Source organism: Podarcis cretensis, assembly GCF_951804945.1.
Source record: "Podarcis cretensis genome assembly, chromosome: 17".
NCBI lineage: Eukaryota > Metazoa > Chordata > Lepidosauria > Squamata > Lacertidae > Podarcis > Podarcis cretensis.
In genome coordinates, this window is record NC_137187.1 from 35,248,020 (window position 1) to 35,270,018 (window position 21,999).

General features: G+C 43.6%; 1 protein-coding gene across 1 annotated transcript in view; it reads left to right on the forward strand.

The window, feature by feature from the left end:
• Positions 1 to 21,999, forward strand: part of GTF2F1 (general transcription factor IIF subunit 1) — a 28,687-nt gene that overhangs the window by 620 nt on the left and 6,068 nt on the right. The window contains exons 2-12 of the mRNA XM_079960114.1: positions 1,202 to 1,264; positions 2,433 to 2,479; positions 2,878 to 2,950; positions 3,795 to 3,988; positions 5,432 to 5,602; positions 7,385 to 7,566; positions 9,551 to 9,695; positions 9,904 to 9,965; positions 11,103 to 11,222; positions 19,839 to 19,912; positions 20,691 to 20,826. Of these exons, the coding sequence (XP_079816240.1) occupies positions 1,253 to 1,264; positions 2,433 to 2,479; positions 2,878 to 2,950; positions 3,795 to 3,988; positions 5,432 to 5,602; positions 7,385 to 7,566; positions 9,551 to 9,695; positions 9,904 to 9,965; positions 11,103 to 11,222; positions 19,839 to 19,912; positions 20,691 to 20,826 (1,216 nt within the window). The 5' untranslated portion in view covers positions 1,202 to 1,252. The remainder of the gene's footprint in view (positions 1 to 1,201; positions 1,265 to 2,432; positions 2,480 to 2,877; positions 2,951 to 3,794; positions 3,989 to 5,431; positions 5,603 to 7,384; positions 7,567 to 9,550; positions 9,696 to 9,903; positions 9,966 to 11,102; positions 11,223 to 19,838; positions 19,913 to 20,690; positions 20,827 to 21,999) is intronic.

Sequence of the window (21,999 nt, forward strand, 5' to 3'; positions counted from 1 at the left end):
GTGAGTTTTTAAAGTTATGCTCATGTAGAAGTCTATACACAAAATTTAAACAAAAATATGCATTAAACATTTGCTCATTTTAAGAAAAAACAAAAATAAAAAACAACTCAAAGTCCTCTTTGTTTCTTGGGTTTCTAATTGTCTATTTTGTCCTGCATAGTTGAATAATTTAGTTTGCCAGTCTTCATCTTTTTTGGCGGAGGCTTCTTCCTTTTGTAGGGACTGGCTTAGGGTTTCTACTTTTGACCAGCAAAGGACAGGGCAGGATATGGGGCGGGGTGCAATTCCACCCCCGCCCCCGTGCTGAAATGACTTCAGAGCAACCCATTACCCACTGTCCAACCATCTCGTCCTCTGTCGCCCCCTTCTCCTTGTGTCCTCCATCTTTCCCAACACCAGGGTCTTTTCCAGGGAGTCTTCTCTTCTCATGAGGTGGCCAAAGTATTGGAGCCTCAGCTTCAGGATCTGTCCTTCCAGTGAGCACTCAGGGCTGATTTCCTTCAGAATGGAGAGGTTTGATCTTCTTGCAGTCCATGGGACTCTCAAGAGTCTCCTCCAGCACAAAAAGGCATATTGGGCACATTTTGCAAACGGAACGTCCACATACTGGAACACCCCAGAGACAGGCCACTAGGTGCAATGCCCTTGTGACTGCCGCCGCCACTTTCCCCTCCACGCACTCTGTTACACGACAAGTTTAAGCTGCAACCCCTTGTGGACCGTGGCCTTGTATCCTCCATTTCCCTGGCCTATGGGAAAATAACTGTCAGCTTTAACGAGAGAGACACGTGCGCAGGCAGGTTTGGACAACCCTCCCGCCAGCCAGCCTCGTCTTCCCTCTTCTCCTTTCCTCCCTTCCAAAGCACTTCCAAAGTCACTCCGTTCTTTCTCAGCCTTGCCCCTACGTTCCAGACTTTCTGCCTCTTTCTGTTGCTTTTTTATTTTTAAGCAGCTTCCTAGCAGAAAGGAAAAGGCCCTCTGTGCATGATCAGAAATACTCTGCCCTGTTATGGTGGGTGGAACAACCCTGCTTGGAGATAAAGGCACCCTGCACACATCTTAAGGGACACTGTGAGGTGCCAAGGATTCTTGAAAGCAGAAAGTGGCAGCCCCCTCTCTCTCCAGCCCTTCATCTGACTTCTCCCCCAATTCTTCCATTCCTCCATGTGGGACTAACTCTTCCATTCTCTTTCTTCCTCAGACAGGTGCTTTTGGAAAGGCTCAGCTGGATACCTGCGCAGCACATTCAGGAATGACTTCTTTGGTGAGCTGTCATTCTGGGATGGAGGCCAAGAGTTGTCTGAATCTTTGGGTTTGTCTCATCCTGGTTCAGTTCTGGGAATCCCCACTAATTTTTGGCATCCCAAACTGAAAAGGCATGGTCAGCTATTTCCTGCCTGCCCCCCAATCTCTTTTGCTTCCACAGCTTCAGGACACTAGCCAGTTAGTGAGCAGTGTTAGAAACTGAGATATGAAAGCTAGGAGCTAAATGGTACCTTAAACCTCGGTTATGGGCGCAACAACGGAACGTCTAGGCACATTTTTTAATAAGAAGAATTCAAAGTTGACAATGAACGAACTGCAGCTAAAATATTATGTTCATTTTTCACATGGTCCAGTCCTTCCCCTGCCCATCCCCTTAATATTCTTAAAAGGGTCTCTTCTCCAGTCTTCAGAGAGTAACTGGAAGTGGGGAGGCAGAAAAAGGTTCTCTTTTCCTTCCACTCTGCAGTTTTAATCTGAAATCTTAGGTGCAGTACTGCACCCGGAGTTCAGAAACTGCTCACGCTAGTGAAATTCCGTCGCAAAATGCGCCTAGAACCATGGGAGTTTCGAACACTGTTAATGAGTGTACCAGCTTTCTGAAACTGGACAGCCCATTATTACACACACACACACACACACACACACACACACCACCACCAGCTCTTATCTGCCCCCAGGCAGATGGATGTATTGCTCCCTGCCTCTCTCTCCTGCCTGACTTGGCAAAGCTGTTCTCAAAATGGCCACCTGTTATTTTCCCCCAAGTCCCAATTGGGTTCCATGTTCCATCTCCTAGTGCCTACAGCGTATTGTAGTAAAACATGATGAGCCCGTTCCTCAGCAAAAATGCATTCAGCTTCCTAGCTTATTATATGGCCTAAAATACATGGCCAGGCCATAGATGACCATTCAGTTTGGGGTATTAGCACCAGCTGGGCTAGCCATTGAGATGACACTGGATTACAAATTAACTCCTCTCTGCTGTTTTGCAGCCTTTTGTCTTTGGTGTGGTTTGCATGCAGCAGAGCAGTTCTTAATGTTCTGTAGGAGCATATTGCTTGAAAAAAAATACCTGATACATTTCCTGTGACCTGTGCTAAACCTGTCACCAGCCTCCTCTCTGCATCCCTTTTCACTTGAGCAATCTCTGTTGCTTTGTTTTGTAGGGGACCAGCAGTCAGACAGCAACTGAATATGTGGTCCGTGTTCCCAAGTAAGTGTAATCCTTTTTCTTACTTTCTTTCTTCAGATGTTTTGGTGTTGTGGTTGAATCTCCTTCATTTGATAGTTTTTCTCCTCTAACCCAGGCAGGTGCAACATTTGACCATACTGGCCTTTGTGCATAGTGGTCGGGTTGTTAGATTTTAATGTCTACCCATGGAAGCAAAGCCTTATCTGGGTATTCTGGGCATGCTGTAGATATGCATACATTGAAATGTGGCCCTCGGTAGCACTGAGCTGCAGGCATGCTTTGTGCTGCTCTGCAGTGTTCAGGGATGGCTTCCCCTTAGACCAGAAGAAAAAGAGTTATTTTGTTGGAGCATTCCCACTTGGTTCCAACCTGTGGTGCTGGGCGGTGATCTGACTTATTTCTGCTTCCTTTCTCCACAGAAACACCTCTAAAAAATACAACATTATGGCATTCAATGCTGCTGACAAGGTGAACTTTGCAACTTGGCACCAGGTAGGACTTTGCGCTTAGGCTGCTAAAATTTTCTTTTTCTTTTTTTGAAAGCATTTTTATAAATACAGTGGTACCTCGGGTTACATACGCTTCAGGTTACAGACGCTTCAGGTTACAGACTCTGCTAACCCAGAAATAGTACCTCAATTTAAGAACTTTGCTTCAGGATGAGAACAGAAATCGTACTCCGGCGGTGCAGCGGCAGCAGGAGGCCCCATTAGCTAAAATGGTGCTTCAGGTTAAGAACAGTTTTACGTTAAGAACGGACCTCCAGAATGAATTAAGTACTTAACCCGAGGTACCACTGTACTGTAAAGAGTTAAAACAGTACCAAATACATATCCATATATCCAGATTCCTCTGAATCTCGAGACTTCCCATCATCCCCTCCATGGGTCCTATTGTCAACATTTTTGACTGCATATTATTTCGTAATTATATTTTGAATCTGTGCATATTGTCTGTAGTGTTTGTGACATTACAAGTGTTACAGTGGTACCTCGGGTTAAGAACTTAATTCATTCTGGAGCTCTGTTCTTAACCTGAAGCTGTTCTTAACGTGAGGTACCACTTTAGCTAATAGGGCCTCCCACTGCCGTCGCACGATTTCTGTTCTCATCCTGAAGCAAAGTTCTTAACCCGAGGTACTATTTCTGGTACTATTCCGTTCGACTTTCGAGGTACGACTGTACTTAATTGGAATCCATACTTTGTGCTAGCAGACCTTTAGTAATGAATTGGAGCTGCTTAAGAGCAAATTCATCCCCCACCCCTCTTTATTAGAGACAACACAATACGGGTTGACCTTGGCCTTTGGGCCTTTCTTTTCTGCTCCTTCATATAGGCAAAGATGGAGCGAGATCTCAGCAATAAGAAGATCTACCAGGAAGAAGAGATGCCGGAGTCAGGAGCTGGCAGCGAGTTCAACCGCAAGCTGCGTGAGGAGGCACGGCGCAAGAAATATGGCATCATCTTGAAGGAGTTCAAGCTTGAAGACCAGCCCTGGATCCTGAAAGTCAACGGCAAGACTGGGCGCAAGTGAGTGGGTGATGGTGCTTTTTTGCCCAACGGGGTTTTGGTTCACAGCTCAGTTTGGGAGTTTGTACTGAAGAAATGAACCTATGCTGCCAATTCTCGTAGTAAAAAGTAAAGGGACCCCTAACCATTAGGTCCAGTCGTGACCGACTCTGGGGTTGCGTGCTCATCTCACTCTATAGGCCGAGGGAGCCGGCTTTTGTCCACAGACAGCTTCCAGGTCATGTGGCCAGCATGACTAAGCCGCTTCTGGCGAACCAGAGCAGCACACGGAAACACCGTTGACCTTCCCGCCGGATTGGTACCTATTTATCTACTTGCACTTGGACGTGCTTTCAAACTGCTAGGTTGGCAGGAGCAGGGACTGAACAACGGGAGCTCACCCCGTTACGGGGATTCGAACCGCCGACCTTCTGATCGGCGAGCCCTAGGTTCTGTGGTTTAACCCACAGTGCCACCCGCATCCCCAGTTCTTGTAGTAGACCAGTATAAAGTAAGCAGCACATAAGCAGCATAGAAAACACTAAAAAACTATTCTACGTTCTAAATCTTATATTAATAATCCAAAAATTGAGAGAGCTATGTACAAGATCTACAGAAGCCACAAACAGAAATCTCATTCAAATTGTGTCCAAAAGGAAGATACAGTCTTTAAATGTTCCTTTAGCCAGGCTCCTGTAGATATTTAAAGACTGTATTTTGTAGTAGATCTTGTGTATAGCTCTCTCAATTTTTGCATTATTAATATAAAATTTAGAACGTAGAATGGTTTTTTAGTGTTTTGTGTGCCACTTTTGGGCTGCTTACTTTATACTTGTATACTACCAGTTTGGGCTAGCGTTACTCTTCAGTTTGCTTGCACTTGGTAAAGTCTAGAATTGGAGCATGTGATGAACCTCTCCCACTTCGTGAGCAGGTGATGGAGCAGCTTTGACATCTAGAAAGCTCTAGTTAAACATTTGCAACTGGGAAAACTTAAGTCTCAAAATTAGAAAGTTAGGCTAACCCGTATGTGCACCTTCTGGACACTTAAATATTTTTTATCTTATGAATAGTCTGGTTCCAGACTTGCAGGGCTGGGGGTGGGGAAGGAAGTGCATAACTTGAATTTAAAATAAATATATAGCAGGGAGCTAAACTGTTCCTACATCCAGACCCTGTGATTTTCCAGTTTTAACAACTGTGACAAGTGGAGGATTTAATAATAGCAATAACAATACATGTTTATTTAAGCAGAAGCTAAAATTCTTGAGGTTCTCAAAAACTCAACAGATTTAGTGTTTCAATCATATCCCTGGATTTGGGCAGTTGACATCAGAGTCTTAAGAGGTGTGTCTTCCCCTGATCTTGCCTTGCACCTTTCCGGAACTGAATCCCTAAGATTAAAACCTTTGGCGTACTAAGAATGCTGCTGCTTCATGCTTCATACTGTTTCTTTTTGCTCAGGTTCAAAGGTGTGAAGAAGGGTGGGGTGACCGAAAACACCTCCTACTACATCTTCACCCAGTGTCCAGACGGCGCCTTTGAAGCCTTTCCAGTCAACAACTGGTATAACTTCACACCCATTGCCAAGCACCGCACGTTGACTGCGGAGGAAGCTGAGGAGGAGTGGGAGAGGTGAGCAGAGGGACTTTGGGGGGCCTAAATCAGGCACGGCTGTTAATTTCATGGGGTCTATTCCTAGTGAAAGCTAGTAGACTACAACACATGGGGTGGAATTCAATGTAAAGAGATTGTTCCATCAGCTCATGCATCTCTGCTTGTCTGGTGGAATGATCCCCCATCTCCTCCCCTCTGTGGAGGGGTTCAACTGTGATGATGATGATGATGATGATGATGATGATTAATTTATTTATTATTTATACCCCACCCATCTGGCTGGGCTTCCCCAGCCACTCTGGGCAGCTTCCAACAAAATATTAAAATACCATAATACATCAAACATTAAAAGCTTCCCTAAACAGGGCTGCCTTCAGATGTAATAATAACTGACCCTCCAGATCAGATTTGGGGAGTGCGAGGTGGCAGGAGAGTCCTCTTGAGCTAGCAGGAATCATTGTGCTGGTTTCTTTTTCTTTCTTTCTTTTTGAAATCATTTTTATTTGATTTTACCAATACCAAATTGTGAAAATCCAAACTTATATCAATATACAGATATTTCTCCGAATCTCTGGACTTCCCACCACCCCTTCCATGGGGTCCCATTTGAAACATTTAAAACTGCATCTTCTTCCAAATTCTATCTTTTATATCAATCCATATTGTCCATAGTAATTATTACACTACAAGGGAAATCAGAATCCTGCCTATGTTTCCATCTGCTTACAGTGGTTTCTTAGATCACTTATAAATTTTTCCCATTCTTTTGTAAAGTTTTTTTCCTCTTGGTTCCTGAGGTTTCCCATCAGCTTTGCCATTTCGGCATAGTTCATCAGCTTGGTTTGCCATTCCTCTCTGGTAGGAACCTTGTCTCCTCTTAGCCTAGTGGAGAGATCTTTAGGAAGCTTCCAAGGTGTGGCGATGTCTCTCATCTTGGGTCCAGTGCTTCTGTTACCTTTACAGTGGTGCCTCGCAAGACGAAATTAATCCCTTCCGCGAGTCTCTTCGTCTAGCGGTTTTTTCGTCTTGCGAAGCAAGCCCATTGACGGCTTAGCGGATTAGCGCTATTAGCGGCTTTTAGCGGCTTAGCGGCTTTTCGTCTTGCGAAGCAAGCCCATAGGAAATTCGTTTTGCGAAGCACCTCCAAAACGGAAAACCCTTTCGTCTAGCGGGTTTTCCGTCTTGCGAGGCATTCGTCTTGCGGGGCACCACTGTATAAGGTAAAAAGGCAAAGGACCCCTGGACGGTTAAGTCCAGTCAAAGGCGACTATGGGGTAGTGGCGCTCATCTCGCTTGAGCCGGTGTTTGTCCGCAGACAGCTTTCCGGGTAATGTGGCCAGCAGTTGCTTCTGGTGCACAGAGGACCGTGACAAGTGCCAGAGCGCACGGAAACGCCGTTTACCTTCCTGCTGCAGCTGTACCTATTTACCTACTTGCACTGGCGTGCTTTCGAACTGCTAGGTTGGCAGGAGCTGGGACAGGGCAATGGAAGCTCACCCCATTGCAGGGATTCGAACCACTGACCTTCTGATCAGCAAGTCCAAGAGGCTCAGTGGTTTAGATCACAGTGCCACCCACATCTTATAACTTGTATAGCATCTTTCATGTGCATAAGAAACAAAAAATTCTGGTCCCCTGCCCCGGAACTGCAGGATCCCTGCCTGGTGCTTTAAGGCTCCAGCCTGGTTTGTTGCGAGTCCCTGTGCCATGTGGCCCTTGCCTCCCAACACAGTGTCCTGGGGAACTGGGGCTTTAAGGAGCAGCCCGGTTGAGTCCGGCCCCATTTTTTGCCTTTTGCAGGCGGAACAAGGTTCTGAACCACTTTAGCATCATGCAGCAGCGGCGGCTGAAAGACCAAGGCGATGAAGAAGAGGAGGAGAAGGAAAAGAAAGGCAAAAAGAAAGGGAGCGATCTAAAAATCCATGACCTGGAAGATGATCTGGAGATGAGCTCAGATGACAGCGAGTTTAGCGATGCTGATGGTGCGAAGGGCAGGGGGTGGGGGTGGCAGCTCTGACCTGGATTCTTTTTATATAATAATTTTATTAGTTTTCAATTACAATAATCCAATAATAGCCTCATTATAACAATGCCAAATTATAATATAATTACTGATACCAGTCATTCAGATACCAAATTATGTAATTTAGGTGCCCCCCCCCCCCCCCCGCTAGAATTGATGGTTTGATGATATACTTCATTTCTGCATTCCAAAATCTTACTAATTTCAATTATATTCTGGTCAAAATAACAATCCCTTATACAACTACAATATTAACAACTTCCATTTGTATTGACATATTACATGATTTATAAAACTACAGGTGAGGCACTCAAACTATATCCTTGCTCATCCTGTGTGTGGCAATTATTCTGTCCGTGATGTTTCTTCCTGTCCTTGTAAAATATTACAGTGGTGCCTCGCAAGATGAAAATAATCCGTTCCGCGAGTCTCTTCGTCTAGCGGTTTTTTCGTCTTGCAAAGCATCCCTATTAGCGGCTTAGCGGCTATTAGCGGATTAGCGGCTTAGAAAAAGGGGGGGGGAGCGAAAAAACTCGCAAGACTCGCAAGATGTTTTCGTCTTGCGAAGCAAGCCCATAGGGAAATTCATCTTGCGAAGCGCCTTGAAAAATGGAAAACCCTTTCGTCTAGCGGGTTTTTCGTCTTGCGAGGCATTCGTCTTGCGGGGCACCACTGTATGTCTGTCTTTTCCTTGGGCGGAGGAGCTAATATCCCATTGTTGTTTCAGAAATTCTCCATTGTTCCACCCCGTACTTCATAGTTTTGCAACTTTAATAACAGCTTCAAAAAACTCAATAAATTCCTGTTTTCTGACCTGGATTTTTGAAGGACCTCTCTGAGAGACAGTGGCTAGCTTTATAATGAGTTCCCTTTCATCCCCACTGAGCTTTCATTCTTTCTCGTGTGGAGGAAGGCTTGGGCAAACTTCTGCAAGGCTTCAGGAAAGACCAAAAGAACAGTTACGTCCTATAAGAGAAACAGTGAGGGATGGGAGCAGCAAGGCATAGTCACTGTGATAGGTAGCAGTGACACATCTGGGCCATACAACAAGAGCTGGAGTGCTTCCAAAAGAGGTTGGGCTTCAGCAAACCTTGAAGCACTCTTGTGCAGCTTTTGTCTCTGGTATTGCTAGGTCTTTTCCTTGTTTGAGTTTATGGCCCACACAGAAGGTGGATCTCCTTTGACACTGGCTCTGTGCATATAATCTTATTCATAAAAATCAATTTGCGGCGGAAGATTCTGTGCATTTGCTATTTGTCACAGGTGGGGAACCTGTGGACCTCGAGATGTTGCTGGACTCCAACTCCCACCAGCCCCAGCCAGCCTGGTCAGGGATGATGGGAGTTGTAGGCCTGCAACACCTGGAGGCTCCCAGATTCCTCACCCCCTGCTCTGTGCTGTATAAAGTGTATAGGAATAACGGAGGGCGACAGGAGGTTGGATGCAGGTGAGCTGTGCAGAAGCACGCTGGCAAACATGCTCCAAGACAAGCTGCCGGCTAGCTCTGTAGAGGCTCCTTTTATTAGCACAATATGCAAAACCAGTCAGATACATTTTGGACTGTGACCTTTACACATCTTCCAATCTCGAGATCATGGGGTGGTACAAAGTTATTTTGGCACCTGTTTCCACCGCGTCATTTTCCCCTTGAACAATGTATGACGAAGGAGACAAAAGTCACAGACAGGGCACGGCAGACCGCTAAGAGAGCAAAGGTTAGATAGAGGGCATGATGTTCAGACAGCTGTGGCTTTGTCTGCGGGTGGAAGTGTGCTCCACACCCAACGATCATTCCTTCAAAAGTGCACCTCTTTTCTTTACTTTTCTTTTCTTTTCTCTCCTCTTCCCCTTGGGTTATACCTCTGGGCTATCACTCCCAGTGAGATTTCTTGAGATTTCTGCCTTTGGAGAAAAGTGTTTAACATTGTCCCGTTATTCATTAGATGAGAAACCCACCAGGCCCAAGAAGAAAGCCCCTCTGACGAAGAAGAAAAAGAAGAAGAAGGGATCTGACGATGAAGCCTTTGAAGACAGCGATGATGGGGACTTTGAAGGGCAAGAGGTTGACTACATGTCTGACGGATCCAGGTGGGCACCGCAGTGGACGGGAAGTGGTCCCCCCCCCCCAGCAAGGCGGGGGCAAACATTGCCTGGCCACCCCCGGGGTGGTCAGTCTGCTGCTGCTTCTCTTTCCTATTCCCCCTGTTGGGACGGGTGGCTTTCCCTGCCGACACTTCATGTTGCCTCTATGTGTTGTGTCCATTCGCACTGAGGGTTCTCCCTGTCCCCTTAACAGCAGTTCTGTGGAAGAAGCCGTGGGGAAGCCCAAGGTGACTAAAGAGGAAGACATCCCAAAAGGTGTGTGGCTGAGCAGGTCGTGCAAATGAACAAATCCTAAAGTTCAAGATGGCAGCAAGACCTGGAGCAGCCCATTGGAAGCTTGGTGGTTTTTATCCATTGGCCCTGATCGTTGTTTTGCTCATCTCCTCTGTAAGATGTGTGGGAATGTTAAGGAAAGTAAGAAAGGATATATTGGATAAGTATTATCCTTCACTCACTCACTCTAGTATGTAGCAGAACAGATTCCTCTCAATATAGCTGGAAGCTAGTTTGCAGATTCATTAGAATCTCTTAGTTACGATTATTTCCTGGTGTCCCCTTTGATCCCTCTTAAAAGAATAAAGATGAGAGTCTCTCTGAGTAAAGTTACAAAACGTTTACTCACATTTCAGTTCACGATATGATCTCTGAAAGGCAGGCTTTACTTAATAGTTACACAAAGAAAGAGTGAGTTTATCTCATAGGGAGACTGAACTCATGTGCTGCTGGCTGAGAGCCAGCAGACAGCAACATTACATTTAGATAACAAAATGGCTGCAGGAGAGCAGCATGGCAGCAAAAGATCAGCAAGAGAGCAGTAAGAGGCAAGACGAACTGAGAAAGTGGCTGCATGGCTCTTTTGTGGAGTCAGCCACAGCGATGCCCATCTCCCGGGTCACATGCAGGGAGAGGAAGCTCCAGACCAGTGGAACAGGAAGTTACACTGACTGGTTGACCCCTGCTTGTGCCCACTCTAGGCAAATAAGGAATGTTGCATTTGACTGTGCCATTGGATTACATCCCACAAGATGCATGTTGGTGTGCATACTGACGTTGACCTGCAAGGAGATTCTGTTCTGCCTTTGTCCTCATCTGAGTTAGATCTACCCAGTTTTCTGCCAGCTTGCATGGCTTGGCTTCCCCCAATAATCCTCAGAGATGTACTTTGGCTGATCATCCTCTGCTCAAAGACCTCTAGGGCCACTCTGCACCCCTCTCAGAGCTGCACTTCCCTGCAGAGAGGGAAGCAGCAACTGATCTGGCATAGGCGGGTTAGGTTTTCCTTTTAGCCGGCACTGGCAAGGGGAATGGGGGAAACTGTCAAGCGGATTTGCCCAGAAACAAGTCAACCCCAAATCTGTTGCCTCCTAACCCCGTTGCCTTTCTGCTTTGCAGGTATAGACGAAGCAAGCGAGAGCAGTGAAGAGAGCGAGGAGGAGAAGCCGGTGGAGGAGAAGGAAGAGGAAGAAGAAGAAAAGAAGGCCCCGACTCCCCAGGATAAAAAGAAAAAGAAAGGTAATCCTCAGTTGGTAGAGCACAAGATCTCAGGGTCGCGGGTTTGAGCCCCACAATGGGCAAAAGATTCATGCTTCGCAGGCGGTTGGGCTAGATGACCCTCGTGGTCTCTTCCAACTCTACAGTGGTACCTCGGCTTCAGGTTACAGACGCTTCAGGTTACAGACTCCGCTAACCCAGAAATACTACCTCGGGTTAAGAACTTTGCTTCAGGATGAGAACAGAAATTGTGCTCCGGCGGCTGCAGGAGGCCCCATTAGCTAAAGTGGTGCTTCAGGTTAAGAACAGACCTCCAGAACGAATTAAGTACTTAACCCGAGGTACCACTGTACTAGATATCTCCCCTGGCACACAAGGTTTTGTCTCCCTGCCCCACCTTCTGGCTCCGATGCTTCTTACCAGTCACATCCAGGGATTGCTTCGTGTGCTTGGCATAGAGGGCATTGATCTGCTTCTTCAGTTTGAGGATCTCTTCAGCCTGGATTAGCTAAAGTGGTGCTTCAGGTTAAGAACAGTTTCAGGTTAAGAATGGACCTCCAGAACGAATTAAGTTCTTAACGCGAGGTACCACTGTACAGTTCTGTGATTCTAAAAGCCTCGAGTATTGAAGCAGCATACCATAGAAGGCTGGGAAAGGGGAAGCATTTATGGTCTTGATTTATGGGTTACTACCAAAATGAGAGAAGGGACACGGGTGACGCTGTGGGTTAAACAACAGAGCCTAGGACTTGCCAATCAGAAGGTCAGCAGTTCAAATCCCCGCGACGGAGTGAGCACCCGTTGCTCGGTCCCTGCTCCTACCAACCTAGCTGTTCAAAAACATGCCAAAGTGCAAGTAGACCTTCCGGCGGGAAGGTAAACGGCGTTTCCGAGCACTGCTCTGGTTTGCCAGAAGCGGCTTAGTCATGCTGGCCACATGACCCGGAAGCTGTACGCTGGCTCCCTTGGCCAATAAAGCGAGATGAGTGCCGCAACCCCAGAGTAGGTCACGACTGGACCTAATGGTCAGGGGTCCCTTTACCTTTACCTTTTTACCAAAATGAGACTGCATTTTAAGCTGTATTTTAATTAACTGTTTGTTTTGTTTTGTTTTGTTTTGTTTTGTTTTGTTTGTTGTTTGTTTTCCTATTACATTTTTCGTAATTCATATTTGGTGTTAGCCGCCCTGAGCCCAGCCCTGGCCAAGGAGGGCGGGGTATAAATAAAAATGTATTATTATTATTATTATTAGTCAGACTTAAGAGAGGCAGAACTAAGCTTATGCTGCAATTTCACAGGCTATGGCAGTGGGCATAGCATTCAATTTCCCAAGGATCTTTGCTTTCACTTGTTAAAAAAACCAAGGCTTATAAGCCTTTATGGCCTCAAAGACATGCTATAAAGAATGTGGCTGTTGGAATCAGGGCTAGAGTAGCCTTTATAGCAGCTAATGTCTCCCTATAGCTAGGTTGTAGAACTTATTGCAGATATTAGTAATGTGCTGCTTGAAGCAATGAGGTGCAAAGAACTGAATGCTTTTGGAATAAAAATTGTCCAGACCCATAAGTATTATTTAAAGCTTTATTAACCAGAACTTCAAAACAGGACTTCCGGTTAGCGCCATCGTCTAATGGCGGGTTTCCCTCGGAGCTCCTGAGGGGAATCGGCTCCGCGGGTTCGGGTCCCTAGCTACGGCGAAGCGGGGACCCTAAAAAGTCACAGGCACGAAGCCTGTGAACCGGAGACTCGGTGGGCACCGTTTGCGCCCCCCCGAAGTTGCGAGAAAGCCTTTTTAAAGGCTTTGGAACGGCAGCGGGTGTGTGGCGTGGAGCTGAGAGTCGCTCGTACCCAGCCTGCGGAGTGAAGCCGCGTCGCCATTGACGGAGAGCGCTGACTTCTTCTTCTGAATTGGAATTAAAGAATCTACTATCCGTGAGTAGGATAAAATCTAAGGACTAATTGGGAGCCAAAAATTTTGAATTTGAATACCGAAACGGAAAAGGTCTAAAAGGGAAGTCTACCTTTCCGATCTGCAGCAACATCAAAGCAAAGAACTGCTAAGCTTTAACTTTAAAGTTCTTTTTGAAAACTAAATCATCGATCTAAGACTGGGACCCTTCCCCCCTCGAAGGCAGGAGTGGGGGGGAGATCGTATTTTAAATTGCTTCAAATTTCCTGCTGGTATAGAAGGGGAAAATTTATACCGCTGTGCTCTGATCCTGGAGCGGACTGCCGGAGAGGGTAGCTGGCTGCGGACTGTTACTACGTTAAGGCTACAAAGTTGCATTAAATTGTACTCTAAAAAGATACGCTCTTGCCAGATTTGATGGGACTTTGTTTCAATCTGTCAAAGACTAATATTGTGGCCATTTGAGTGCTTTTGTGAAACTTTGAAGGATTTGGGAACTGTTTTGAATGTTTTGGGAATATTTTCTCCATTTTAAAAATTGTAAAGAGAAGAATTGCTACATTCGCCCTCTGGAGGAATTTGGTTTAACTACAGTTGTAGAGTGGAATTTAACCAGCTGCTGGGAAAAGGGAGATATGAGTGTGAGAGTGACCTTGACTGTAACATACGGTTATGGCAAGTGACCAAGATAAAGGAGAGCTTCAAGAAAAAGCACTGAGGTCTGGTAGACAATACGGAATCGAGCCTTTCATGAAAAGGAGGCCTTCTACATCTGGAGTTTCTGGGGCAGCAGCCACTCCACAAGAAAAGACAAAAGTTATGTCGGAGGAAGCACTTTCGAAACTGTTGGGGAAAATAAATGAATCTTTGGACCAGCTAAAAAAGCAAGGTGCAGAATTAAAAAAGCAAGGAGCTGAAACAAGTAAACAAGTTGCTGAATCCAGTAAACAGGTTGCTGAAACAAATAAAACTGTAGCAGAGATCTCAGGAAAAATAGACATTAATACTAAAAGTATAATTGAACTTGGAAATAAAGTGAATTCCAATACAGAATATATTGGAAAGTTACTAGAGGAAACATCCACCATTCGGAAGATAGCAGAGGAAGCAAAAGAGATTGCAATCGTAACTGACGAAAGACTCCCACCGGTTATCAAGAAGTTGGAGGACCACGATTTGGCGCTCTCGATGATTGAGATGCAGAGGAAGGAGAGGAATTTAAGGATTAGAGCAATACCCGAGAGCGAAGGGGACAACCTTGTGGACTATTTAACAAAAGAGTTTTTAGAGTTTTGGCGAAAGGATTTGGAGAAGGAAGAATTTAAGATAGAGAGTGCATTTAGACTTGGTACATGGCAAAGAAGGAATAAACCAAGAGATTGCTTGATAACGTTAAGATCAAAAGAAGAGAGGGACAAAATTTTGGATCTGCACTATCAGAGAACTTTACGAATTGAGGATTCCTTCGTGGAAATTTTTAAGGATATCCCAAAGCAAATTTTGGATGCTAGAAAACAGTTCCAGAACTTGGTGGTCCTACTGAAAAGGAATAACATACCATTCAGGTGGGAGTTTCCTCAAGGCCTATCTTTTAAATATAAGGGAAAGAAAAGGAAAATAAAGACAGTGGAAGACAAAGACAAGTTCTTACATCAACAAGAAGACGATTTCTGCAAGGGGGCGGATTTGGGACAAGATCACTCTGGAGGAGGAACTTTGGACAAAGACAAATTATTACAGAGACTGAAACCACCGACGGAAGAAGAAGAACTACTAGGAGCGACAGGAGGAGAAGATAAATAGATTGACCATGGCTCTACAACTTCTAAGTTGGAACTGTAACGGTCTAAACATTCCCCGGAAGAGAAAAAATGTTTTTCACATATTAAAAAAAGAGCAATTGGACTTGATCTGCCTACAAGAAACTCACGTGACGAGGTCACATAGGAAACTACTCATTAATAAAAAATTAGGACAAGAATTTATTTCATCAGACAAAGTTAAAAAAAGAGGAGTGGTAATATACGTAAAGGAAAAATTACAACCGAAATTAAAATTTAAAGATGAACAAGGAAGATATTTGGCAATTGAAATTCAAGATCAAGGAGAGAAATTTTTGATCGTGGGAATTTATGCACCAAACGAGGGGAAAGTTGAATTTTTTAAGAAGCTGCATGAGACACTGATGGACTATACGGACACAAATTTAATATTGATGGGAGATATGAATGGAGTAGTATCGACCAACATGGACAAATCTCAAAGACAGGTAGTTACAAAAGATGGAAGACTACCAAAAATCTTTTTTGAAATGACTGACAATATGGATCTAGTCGACATTTGGAGAACAACACACCCACTTGAAAGAGAGGGAACTTTCTATTCTGAAGCTAAAATGACATGGACTAGAATTGACCAAATATGGATTACTAGAGGAATGGCACCTAGGATAAAAAAAGTTGAAATCTGCCCAAAGACTTGCTCCGACCACAATGCAGTAAAGATGGTGATGAAGTTAACAACAACTGGTACCTTTAGATGGAGGATGAATGACACCCTATTTAGAGATGAAGAAGTTTGCAAAAAGGCACAGAAGACTTTGAAGGATTATTTTGAAATTAATATGAGGACCAATATAGAAAAAAGAATTATCTGGGACGCAAGCAAAGCAGTGATGAGAGGATTTTTGATACAACAGAATGCAATTAAAAAGAAAAGCCAGAATGAAAAAAAAGAGAAAATCTTGGAGAAAATAAAAGAGGGGGAAAGGAAATTGAGATCTAAGCCAAAATCACAGGATATTTTGAAAGAAATTAAACTATATCAGACACAATATATGGAGCTGATGAATCAAGAAATAGAGTGGAAAATTAAGCAAATGAGACAGAAGACTTTTGAATCGGCTGATAAATGTGGTAAACTGCTGGCTTGGCAAATAAGGAAGAGACAAAAATTGAACACAGTTACAAATTTAGAAGTGGATGGAAAGAACATCTATAAACCAACAGAAATTAGGGATTGCTTCCAGAAATATTTTAGACAATTGTATAAACAAGGTCCTCAGAGTGATACGGATATAGAACAGTTTTTGGAGAAAAATGGACTGAAAAAGATCTCTCAGGAAAGTAAAGGGATTTTGAATCAGAAAATAACAGAGCAAGAAATAGAAGGTGCCATTCAAAATATGGCATTGGGCAAATCTCCAGGACCGGATGGATTGACTTCTAAATATTATAAGATTTTGAAAGAGTGGTTAATACAACCTTTGAAAGAAGTTTGTAACGAAATTTTGGAGGGAAAGAAGGCACCAGATACGTGGAAAGAAGCCTTTATCACACTTATACCAAAGACTGAGATAGAAAAGACTCAACTTAAAAACTACCGCCCAATCTCCCTATTAAATGTGGATTACAAAATTTTTGCTGATATTTTAGCGAAAAGGTTGAAAGTAGTTTTGATGGAGGAGATACATAGGGACCAAGCAGGTTTTCTTCCGAGAAGACATTTGTCAGATAATGTAAGGAACATAGTTGATATTTTGGAAAAACTGGAAGTGAATATTAATACTAAAGCTGTTTTGATATTTGTGGACGCTGAAAAAGCTTTTGATAACATTTCATGGAGTTTTATGATAAAAAATCTTCGGGGGATGGGGGTAGGTCAAGGGTTTGAAAATGGTATAAGTGCGATATATTCTGAACAAAAAGCAAAATTAATTGTAAATAATGTGGTTACAGAAGAAATTCCTATTGAAAAAGGGACACGTCAAGGATGCCCAATCTCTCCATTACTTTTTATATCGGTCCTGGAGGTTTTGCTGAATATGATCAGAAAGGACCAGCTGGTTAAAGGAATACAGGTCGGAGTTAAACAATATAAACTGAGAGCTTTTGCAGATGATTTAGTACTTACATTGCAAGAGCCTGAATCTAGTACTAAAAGAGTATTAGAACTAATTCAAGAATTTGGTCAAGTAGCAGGATTTAAACTAAACAAATCTAAAACGAAGGTTTTGGAGAAAAATCTAACAGTATTGGAGAAAGAAAAGTTTCAGAAGGAGACAGGGTTAACTGTGGTTAAGAAAGTGAAATATTTGGGTATAAATATGACATCTAAAAATTTGAATTTATTTAAAGATAATTACGAGAAAACTTGGACGGAAGTAAAAAAAGACTTAGAAATTTGGTCAAATATGAAGTTTTCCTTGTTGGGTCGAATTTCAGTTATAAAAATGAATGTACTGCCTAGAATGTTGTTTTTGTTCCAAACATTGCAAATAGTGGATAAGATGGATTGCTTTAAGAAATGGCAGAAAGATATTTCTAAGTTTGTCTGGCAGGGCAAGAAGCCTAGAATAAAATTTAAGATATTAACTGATGCGAAAGAAAGGGGCGGATTTGCCCTGCCAGACCTTAAATTGTATTATGAATCAGCAGCGTTTTGCTGGTTGAAAGAATGGCTACTTCTTGAGAATACTGATATTTTGGACTTAGAAGGTTATGATAATTTTTTTGGATGGCATGCATACCTGTGGTACGACAAGGTAAAAGTTCACAAGGGTTTCAAAAATCATATTGTCAGGAAAGCATTATATAATGTCTGGATTAGATATAAAGATTTGCTGGAAAGTAAAACTCCAAGGTGGTTGTCGCCAATGGAGGCAAAAGCCGTTAAAAAATTAAATATGGAGGTTAATTGGCCGAGATATTGGGAAATTTTGGAGCAAGAAGGAGACAGACTGAAATTGCAAAGTTTTGAGAAGTTAAAAGGGAAAGTGAGAGACTGGCTGCATTATTATCAGATAATGGAAGTCTTTAAACTAGACAGGAAAGTCGGCTTCCAGGTGGAAAAATCAAAATTAGAAACTGAACTGTTAGAATCTAGTACTAAGAACTTGTCAAAAATGTATAACTTGCTGTTGAAATGGAATACACAAGATGAAATGGTTAAATCTGCAATGATTAAATGGGCCCAGGATATTGGTCATGACATAATGTTTGCTGACTGGGAAAAGTTATGGACCACCGGGATTAAATTCACGGCATGTAGTGCCTTGAGAGAAAATATTATGAAAATGATTTATAGGTGGTACATGACCCCAGTCAAGCTTGCGAAAATCTATCATTCGCCCGAGAACAAATGTTGGAAATGTAAAGAAAGAGAAGGAACATTCTTTCACCTTTGGTGGACATGCCCAAGGATTAAGGCTTTCTGGGAACTGATCTATAATGAACTGAAAAAGGTACTTAGGTACACTTTTCCTAAGAAACCAGAGGCCTTTCTCCTGGGCATGGTCGGCCAAGTGGTTGTAAAGAAGGATAGAACTTTTTTTATGTATGCCACAACAGCAGCAAGAATTCTTATAGCAAAGTACTGGAAGACACAAGACCTACCCACCGTAGAAGAGTGGCAGATGAAAGTGATCGACTACATGGGCTTGGCAGAGATGACGAGCAGAATCCGCGACCAGGGAAAAGCAACGGCGGAAGAAGATTGGAAAAAATTTAAAGACTATTTAAAGAAATACTCTAAAATTAGTGAATGTTAGATTGATGTTGAATAAGAAAAATAGGGGTTAACAGCGATTATGATTAAGTGGAAGAAAATGAATGTTTTTATAATAAATCTGAAAGTAAGGGAGGGATTTGTTAATTAATTAATTTGACATGAGAATGCAGAAAGGGGAGGTATGAGGAAGTCGGGAGAGTAAGAAATATGAAATTAAGAGCAGGAAATTATACATGTTGCATTTTATTGTCTTTTGTTGTTTTGTTTTATTTGTTAAAAAAATATATGGAAAACTGAATAAAAATTATTAAAAAAAAAAAAACAGAACTTCAAAACAGGTAGAAAAACAATCAATGATATGCATATGCATATGCTTTATCCAGAAAGTTGTATAAAGCATGTGCACATTCAAGCATAGATTCTTCTTAAATATATAACATAAATACGATCAGAACAAAAATCAAAGCTCTGTTTCTCCCATAGCTTGCATTAGGCTGCATCCGGCCTAAGACTTTGCAGCTCCTCCTTTGTTGTCTCTGTGGCTTCCAGAGACTTGCAGTTGAATACCCTCACGTGATCTAAGGTTAAACACTCACATGAGTGCTAGCAGAGAAGAACAGTTAATTATCAACTCAGAAGCTTAGAGAGCTTCAGTATGGCCCTATGGAATTTTCCACTGTTAAACCCTTCACAACATACATACAGACATTCTGTTTTACTGTGCATTTAAACAATTATACTTCAGAACTTTGCTTCCTTGGGGCAGAATTTTGTCAGTTGTAGCATGCGCCCAACCTTGACCTGCTGACAAAAGTCTCCAGCGACACACCTGGAAACCCAGAAGGGGCAGAAGCTTGAGCATCAAAACATTATTTCTGGCCTTGGGAGATAGTTTAGTTCCCAACTTAGGGCCCTCCAAATGAAGATGTTGTGCTCCAACTCCCAGAAGCCCCAGCCAGCACTGCCAATAGGTAGAGATGGTGAGAGCTGGGAGTCCACAACAACTCGAGGCCACCATATTAGCCACCCTGGCCTAGTGCTTTACTTTTGACCTGAGTGGTCTTGCAGTTCCTTGAGAACAAGCCTTGGTGAACAAGCAGCAGCCTGACCTAGAATCTCCGTGCCAGTGTCAAATGGGTTCTACCTGTGACTTGTTTGTTTTGAAGTCTGCCACGAAGACAGCAAAGCCCAGATTGACTTGGTTTGGCTCTGTTTTACAGACACCAGTGATGAGTCTGAGACGTCTGAGGACAGCGACATTGACAGCGAAGCATCTTCAGCACTCTTCATGACGGTAAGCCCAGATGCAGTTGGGTTGGGGGTGGCATTCCAGGGGTTTGGACCTTGTTTGGAGAACAGCTGTCATTTCCAGCCTAAGCCTGGTCCCCATATGTGGTAGAACGGACTGTGTGACACTGACAGTGGCAGTGAAGAAATCAATTTTTTTGAATGTCCGCTTGCACTAACTTCCTGCAGGCAGGGAGCGGCATCAGCTGCAAGTTTTCGCCCCAGTGTGGATTTCTTTTATAAATACAGTGGTGCCTCGCAAGACGAAAAGAATCCGTTCTGCGATTCTCTTCGTCTAGCGGTTTTTTCGTCTTGCGAAGCAAGCCCATTGACGGATTAGCGCTATTAGCGGCTTATCGGCTTATCAGATCAGCTGATAAGCGGCTTAGCAGCTTAGAAAAAGGGGGGGGGGAGTTGGAAAAACTCGCAAGACATTTCGTCTTGCGAAGCAAGCCCATAGGGAAATTCGTTTTGCGAAGCGCCTCCAAAACGGAAAACCCTTTCGTCTAGCGGATTTTCCGTCTTGCGAGGCGTTCGTCTTGCGGGGCACCACTGTACAAGAAAGCAGCATCATCATCATTATTATTATTATTATTATTATTATTATTATTATTATATTCCTCCCAACTGCCAACTGAACTGGTCCAGCCTCCCTTCCACCTCACAATTCTGTCATTCCAACCTGCTTCATGGATGGGCCCGACAGCGTATTGAGGGCCACACACACTGGCGGTGCTTGAGTGGAGAAGGGAGCCCTGGCTGAGCCTGTGTTTCTGCCCTCACAGAAAAAGAAGACTCCTCCCAAGAAGGAACGCAAGGGCTCGGCTAGCAGCTCACAAGGGAACAGCCGTCCCGGGACGCCCTTGGTGGATGCCGGCACCTCATCCACCTTGCGGGCCGCAGCCAACAAACTGGAGCTAGGTACAGTCGAGTGTGGGCCCACAGGAGCTTCTGAGCTCTGCCTTTTGCTTTGTATTGTATACAGTCATACCTCGGGTTACATACACTTCAGGTTACATACGCTTCAGGTTACAGACTCCGCTAACCCAGAAATAGTGCTTCAGGTTAAGAACTTTGCTTCAGGATGAGAACAGAAATCGTGCTCCGGCGGTGCGGCGGCAGCAGGAGGCTTCACTAGCTAAAGTGGTGCTTCAGGTTAAGAACAGTTTCAGGTTAAGAACGGACCTCTGGAATGAATTAAGTACTTAACCCGAGGTACCACTGTACTGTATAAGCTGAAATGGGTGCCCTCTTCTTTGCTTCTTGAAAATTTCTGGGCCTTGTATGTATTTTGGAAAACAGGCAAACGGCTCCCATGATCAATGGGCAGGGCTCCTCCGTGAGGCTGAAAACCATACCTGTTCCGCTCTTCTTTGTGGCCTGTGGTCCCTCTCTCCTCCCATTCTTTGTATCCCATAAAAAAAAATTCCTTCCAGTAGCGCCATAGAGACCAACTAAGTTTGTTATTGGTATGAGCTTTCGTGTGCACTTCTTCTGATACACCGGGCCCTTATACCGTATTTTTCGCTCTATAACACGCACCTGACCATACCACGCACGTAGTTTTTAGAGGAGGAAAACAAGAAAAAAAATATTCTGAATCAAATGTTGTACTAAACTATTTAATAAACAACCGGTATATCAGAGTCATACTACAACCATGTAAAGTGAACAGCAGTCAACAGTGGCATTAAGAACCATCATCACTGTCATTAACAAATGAAGAGAGAATTTTAGGTTCGAGTACTCTTCTAGTCTTCTGTGAACCCCAAGAACTCATCAGTGCTAGAGTCAGAATCTATGAAGTTCAGCTGCTCACAATCACTGGCATCACTTTCTTCGCCATCTTCATATAAAATCTCATCTTCTTTTGCATCCAAACCATTGCTAATGCCACATTTTTTTAATGACTGTGCAACGATTTCCTCCTTCACCAAGTGCCATGATGTTTTCACCCATTCACAAACTTGAGTGATAGTGGGCCTCTTCATTCGTCCTGTAGGTGTCAGATCATGATTACCAGCAGCCATCCATTTGTTCCACTCTTCTCGCATAAAGAAAAGACCTTAAATGGCTTGTTGATGGAAACGTCGA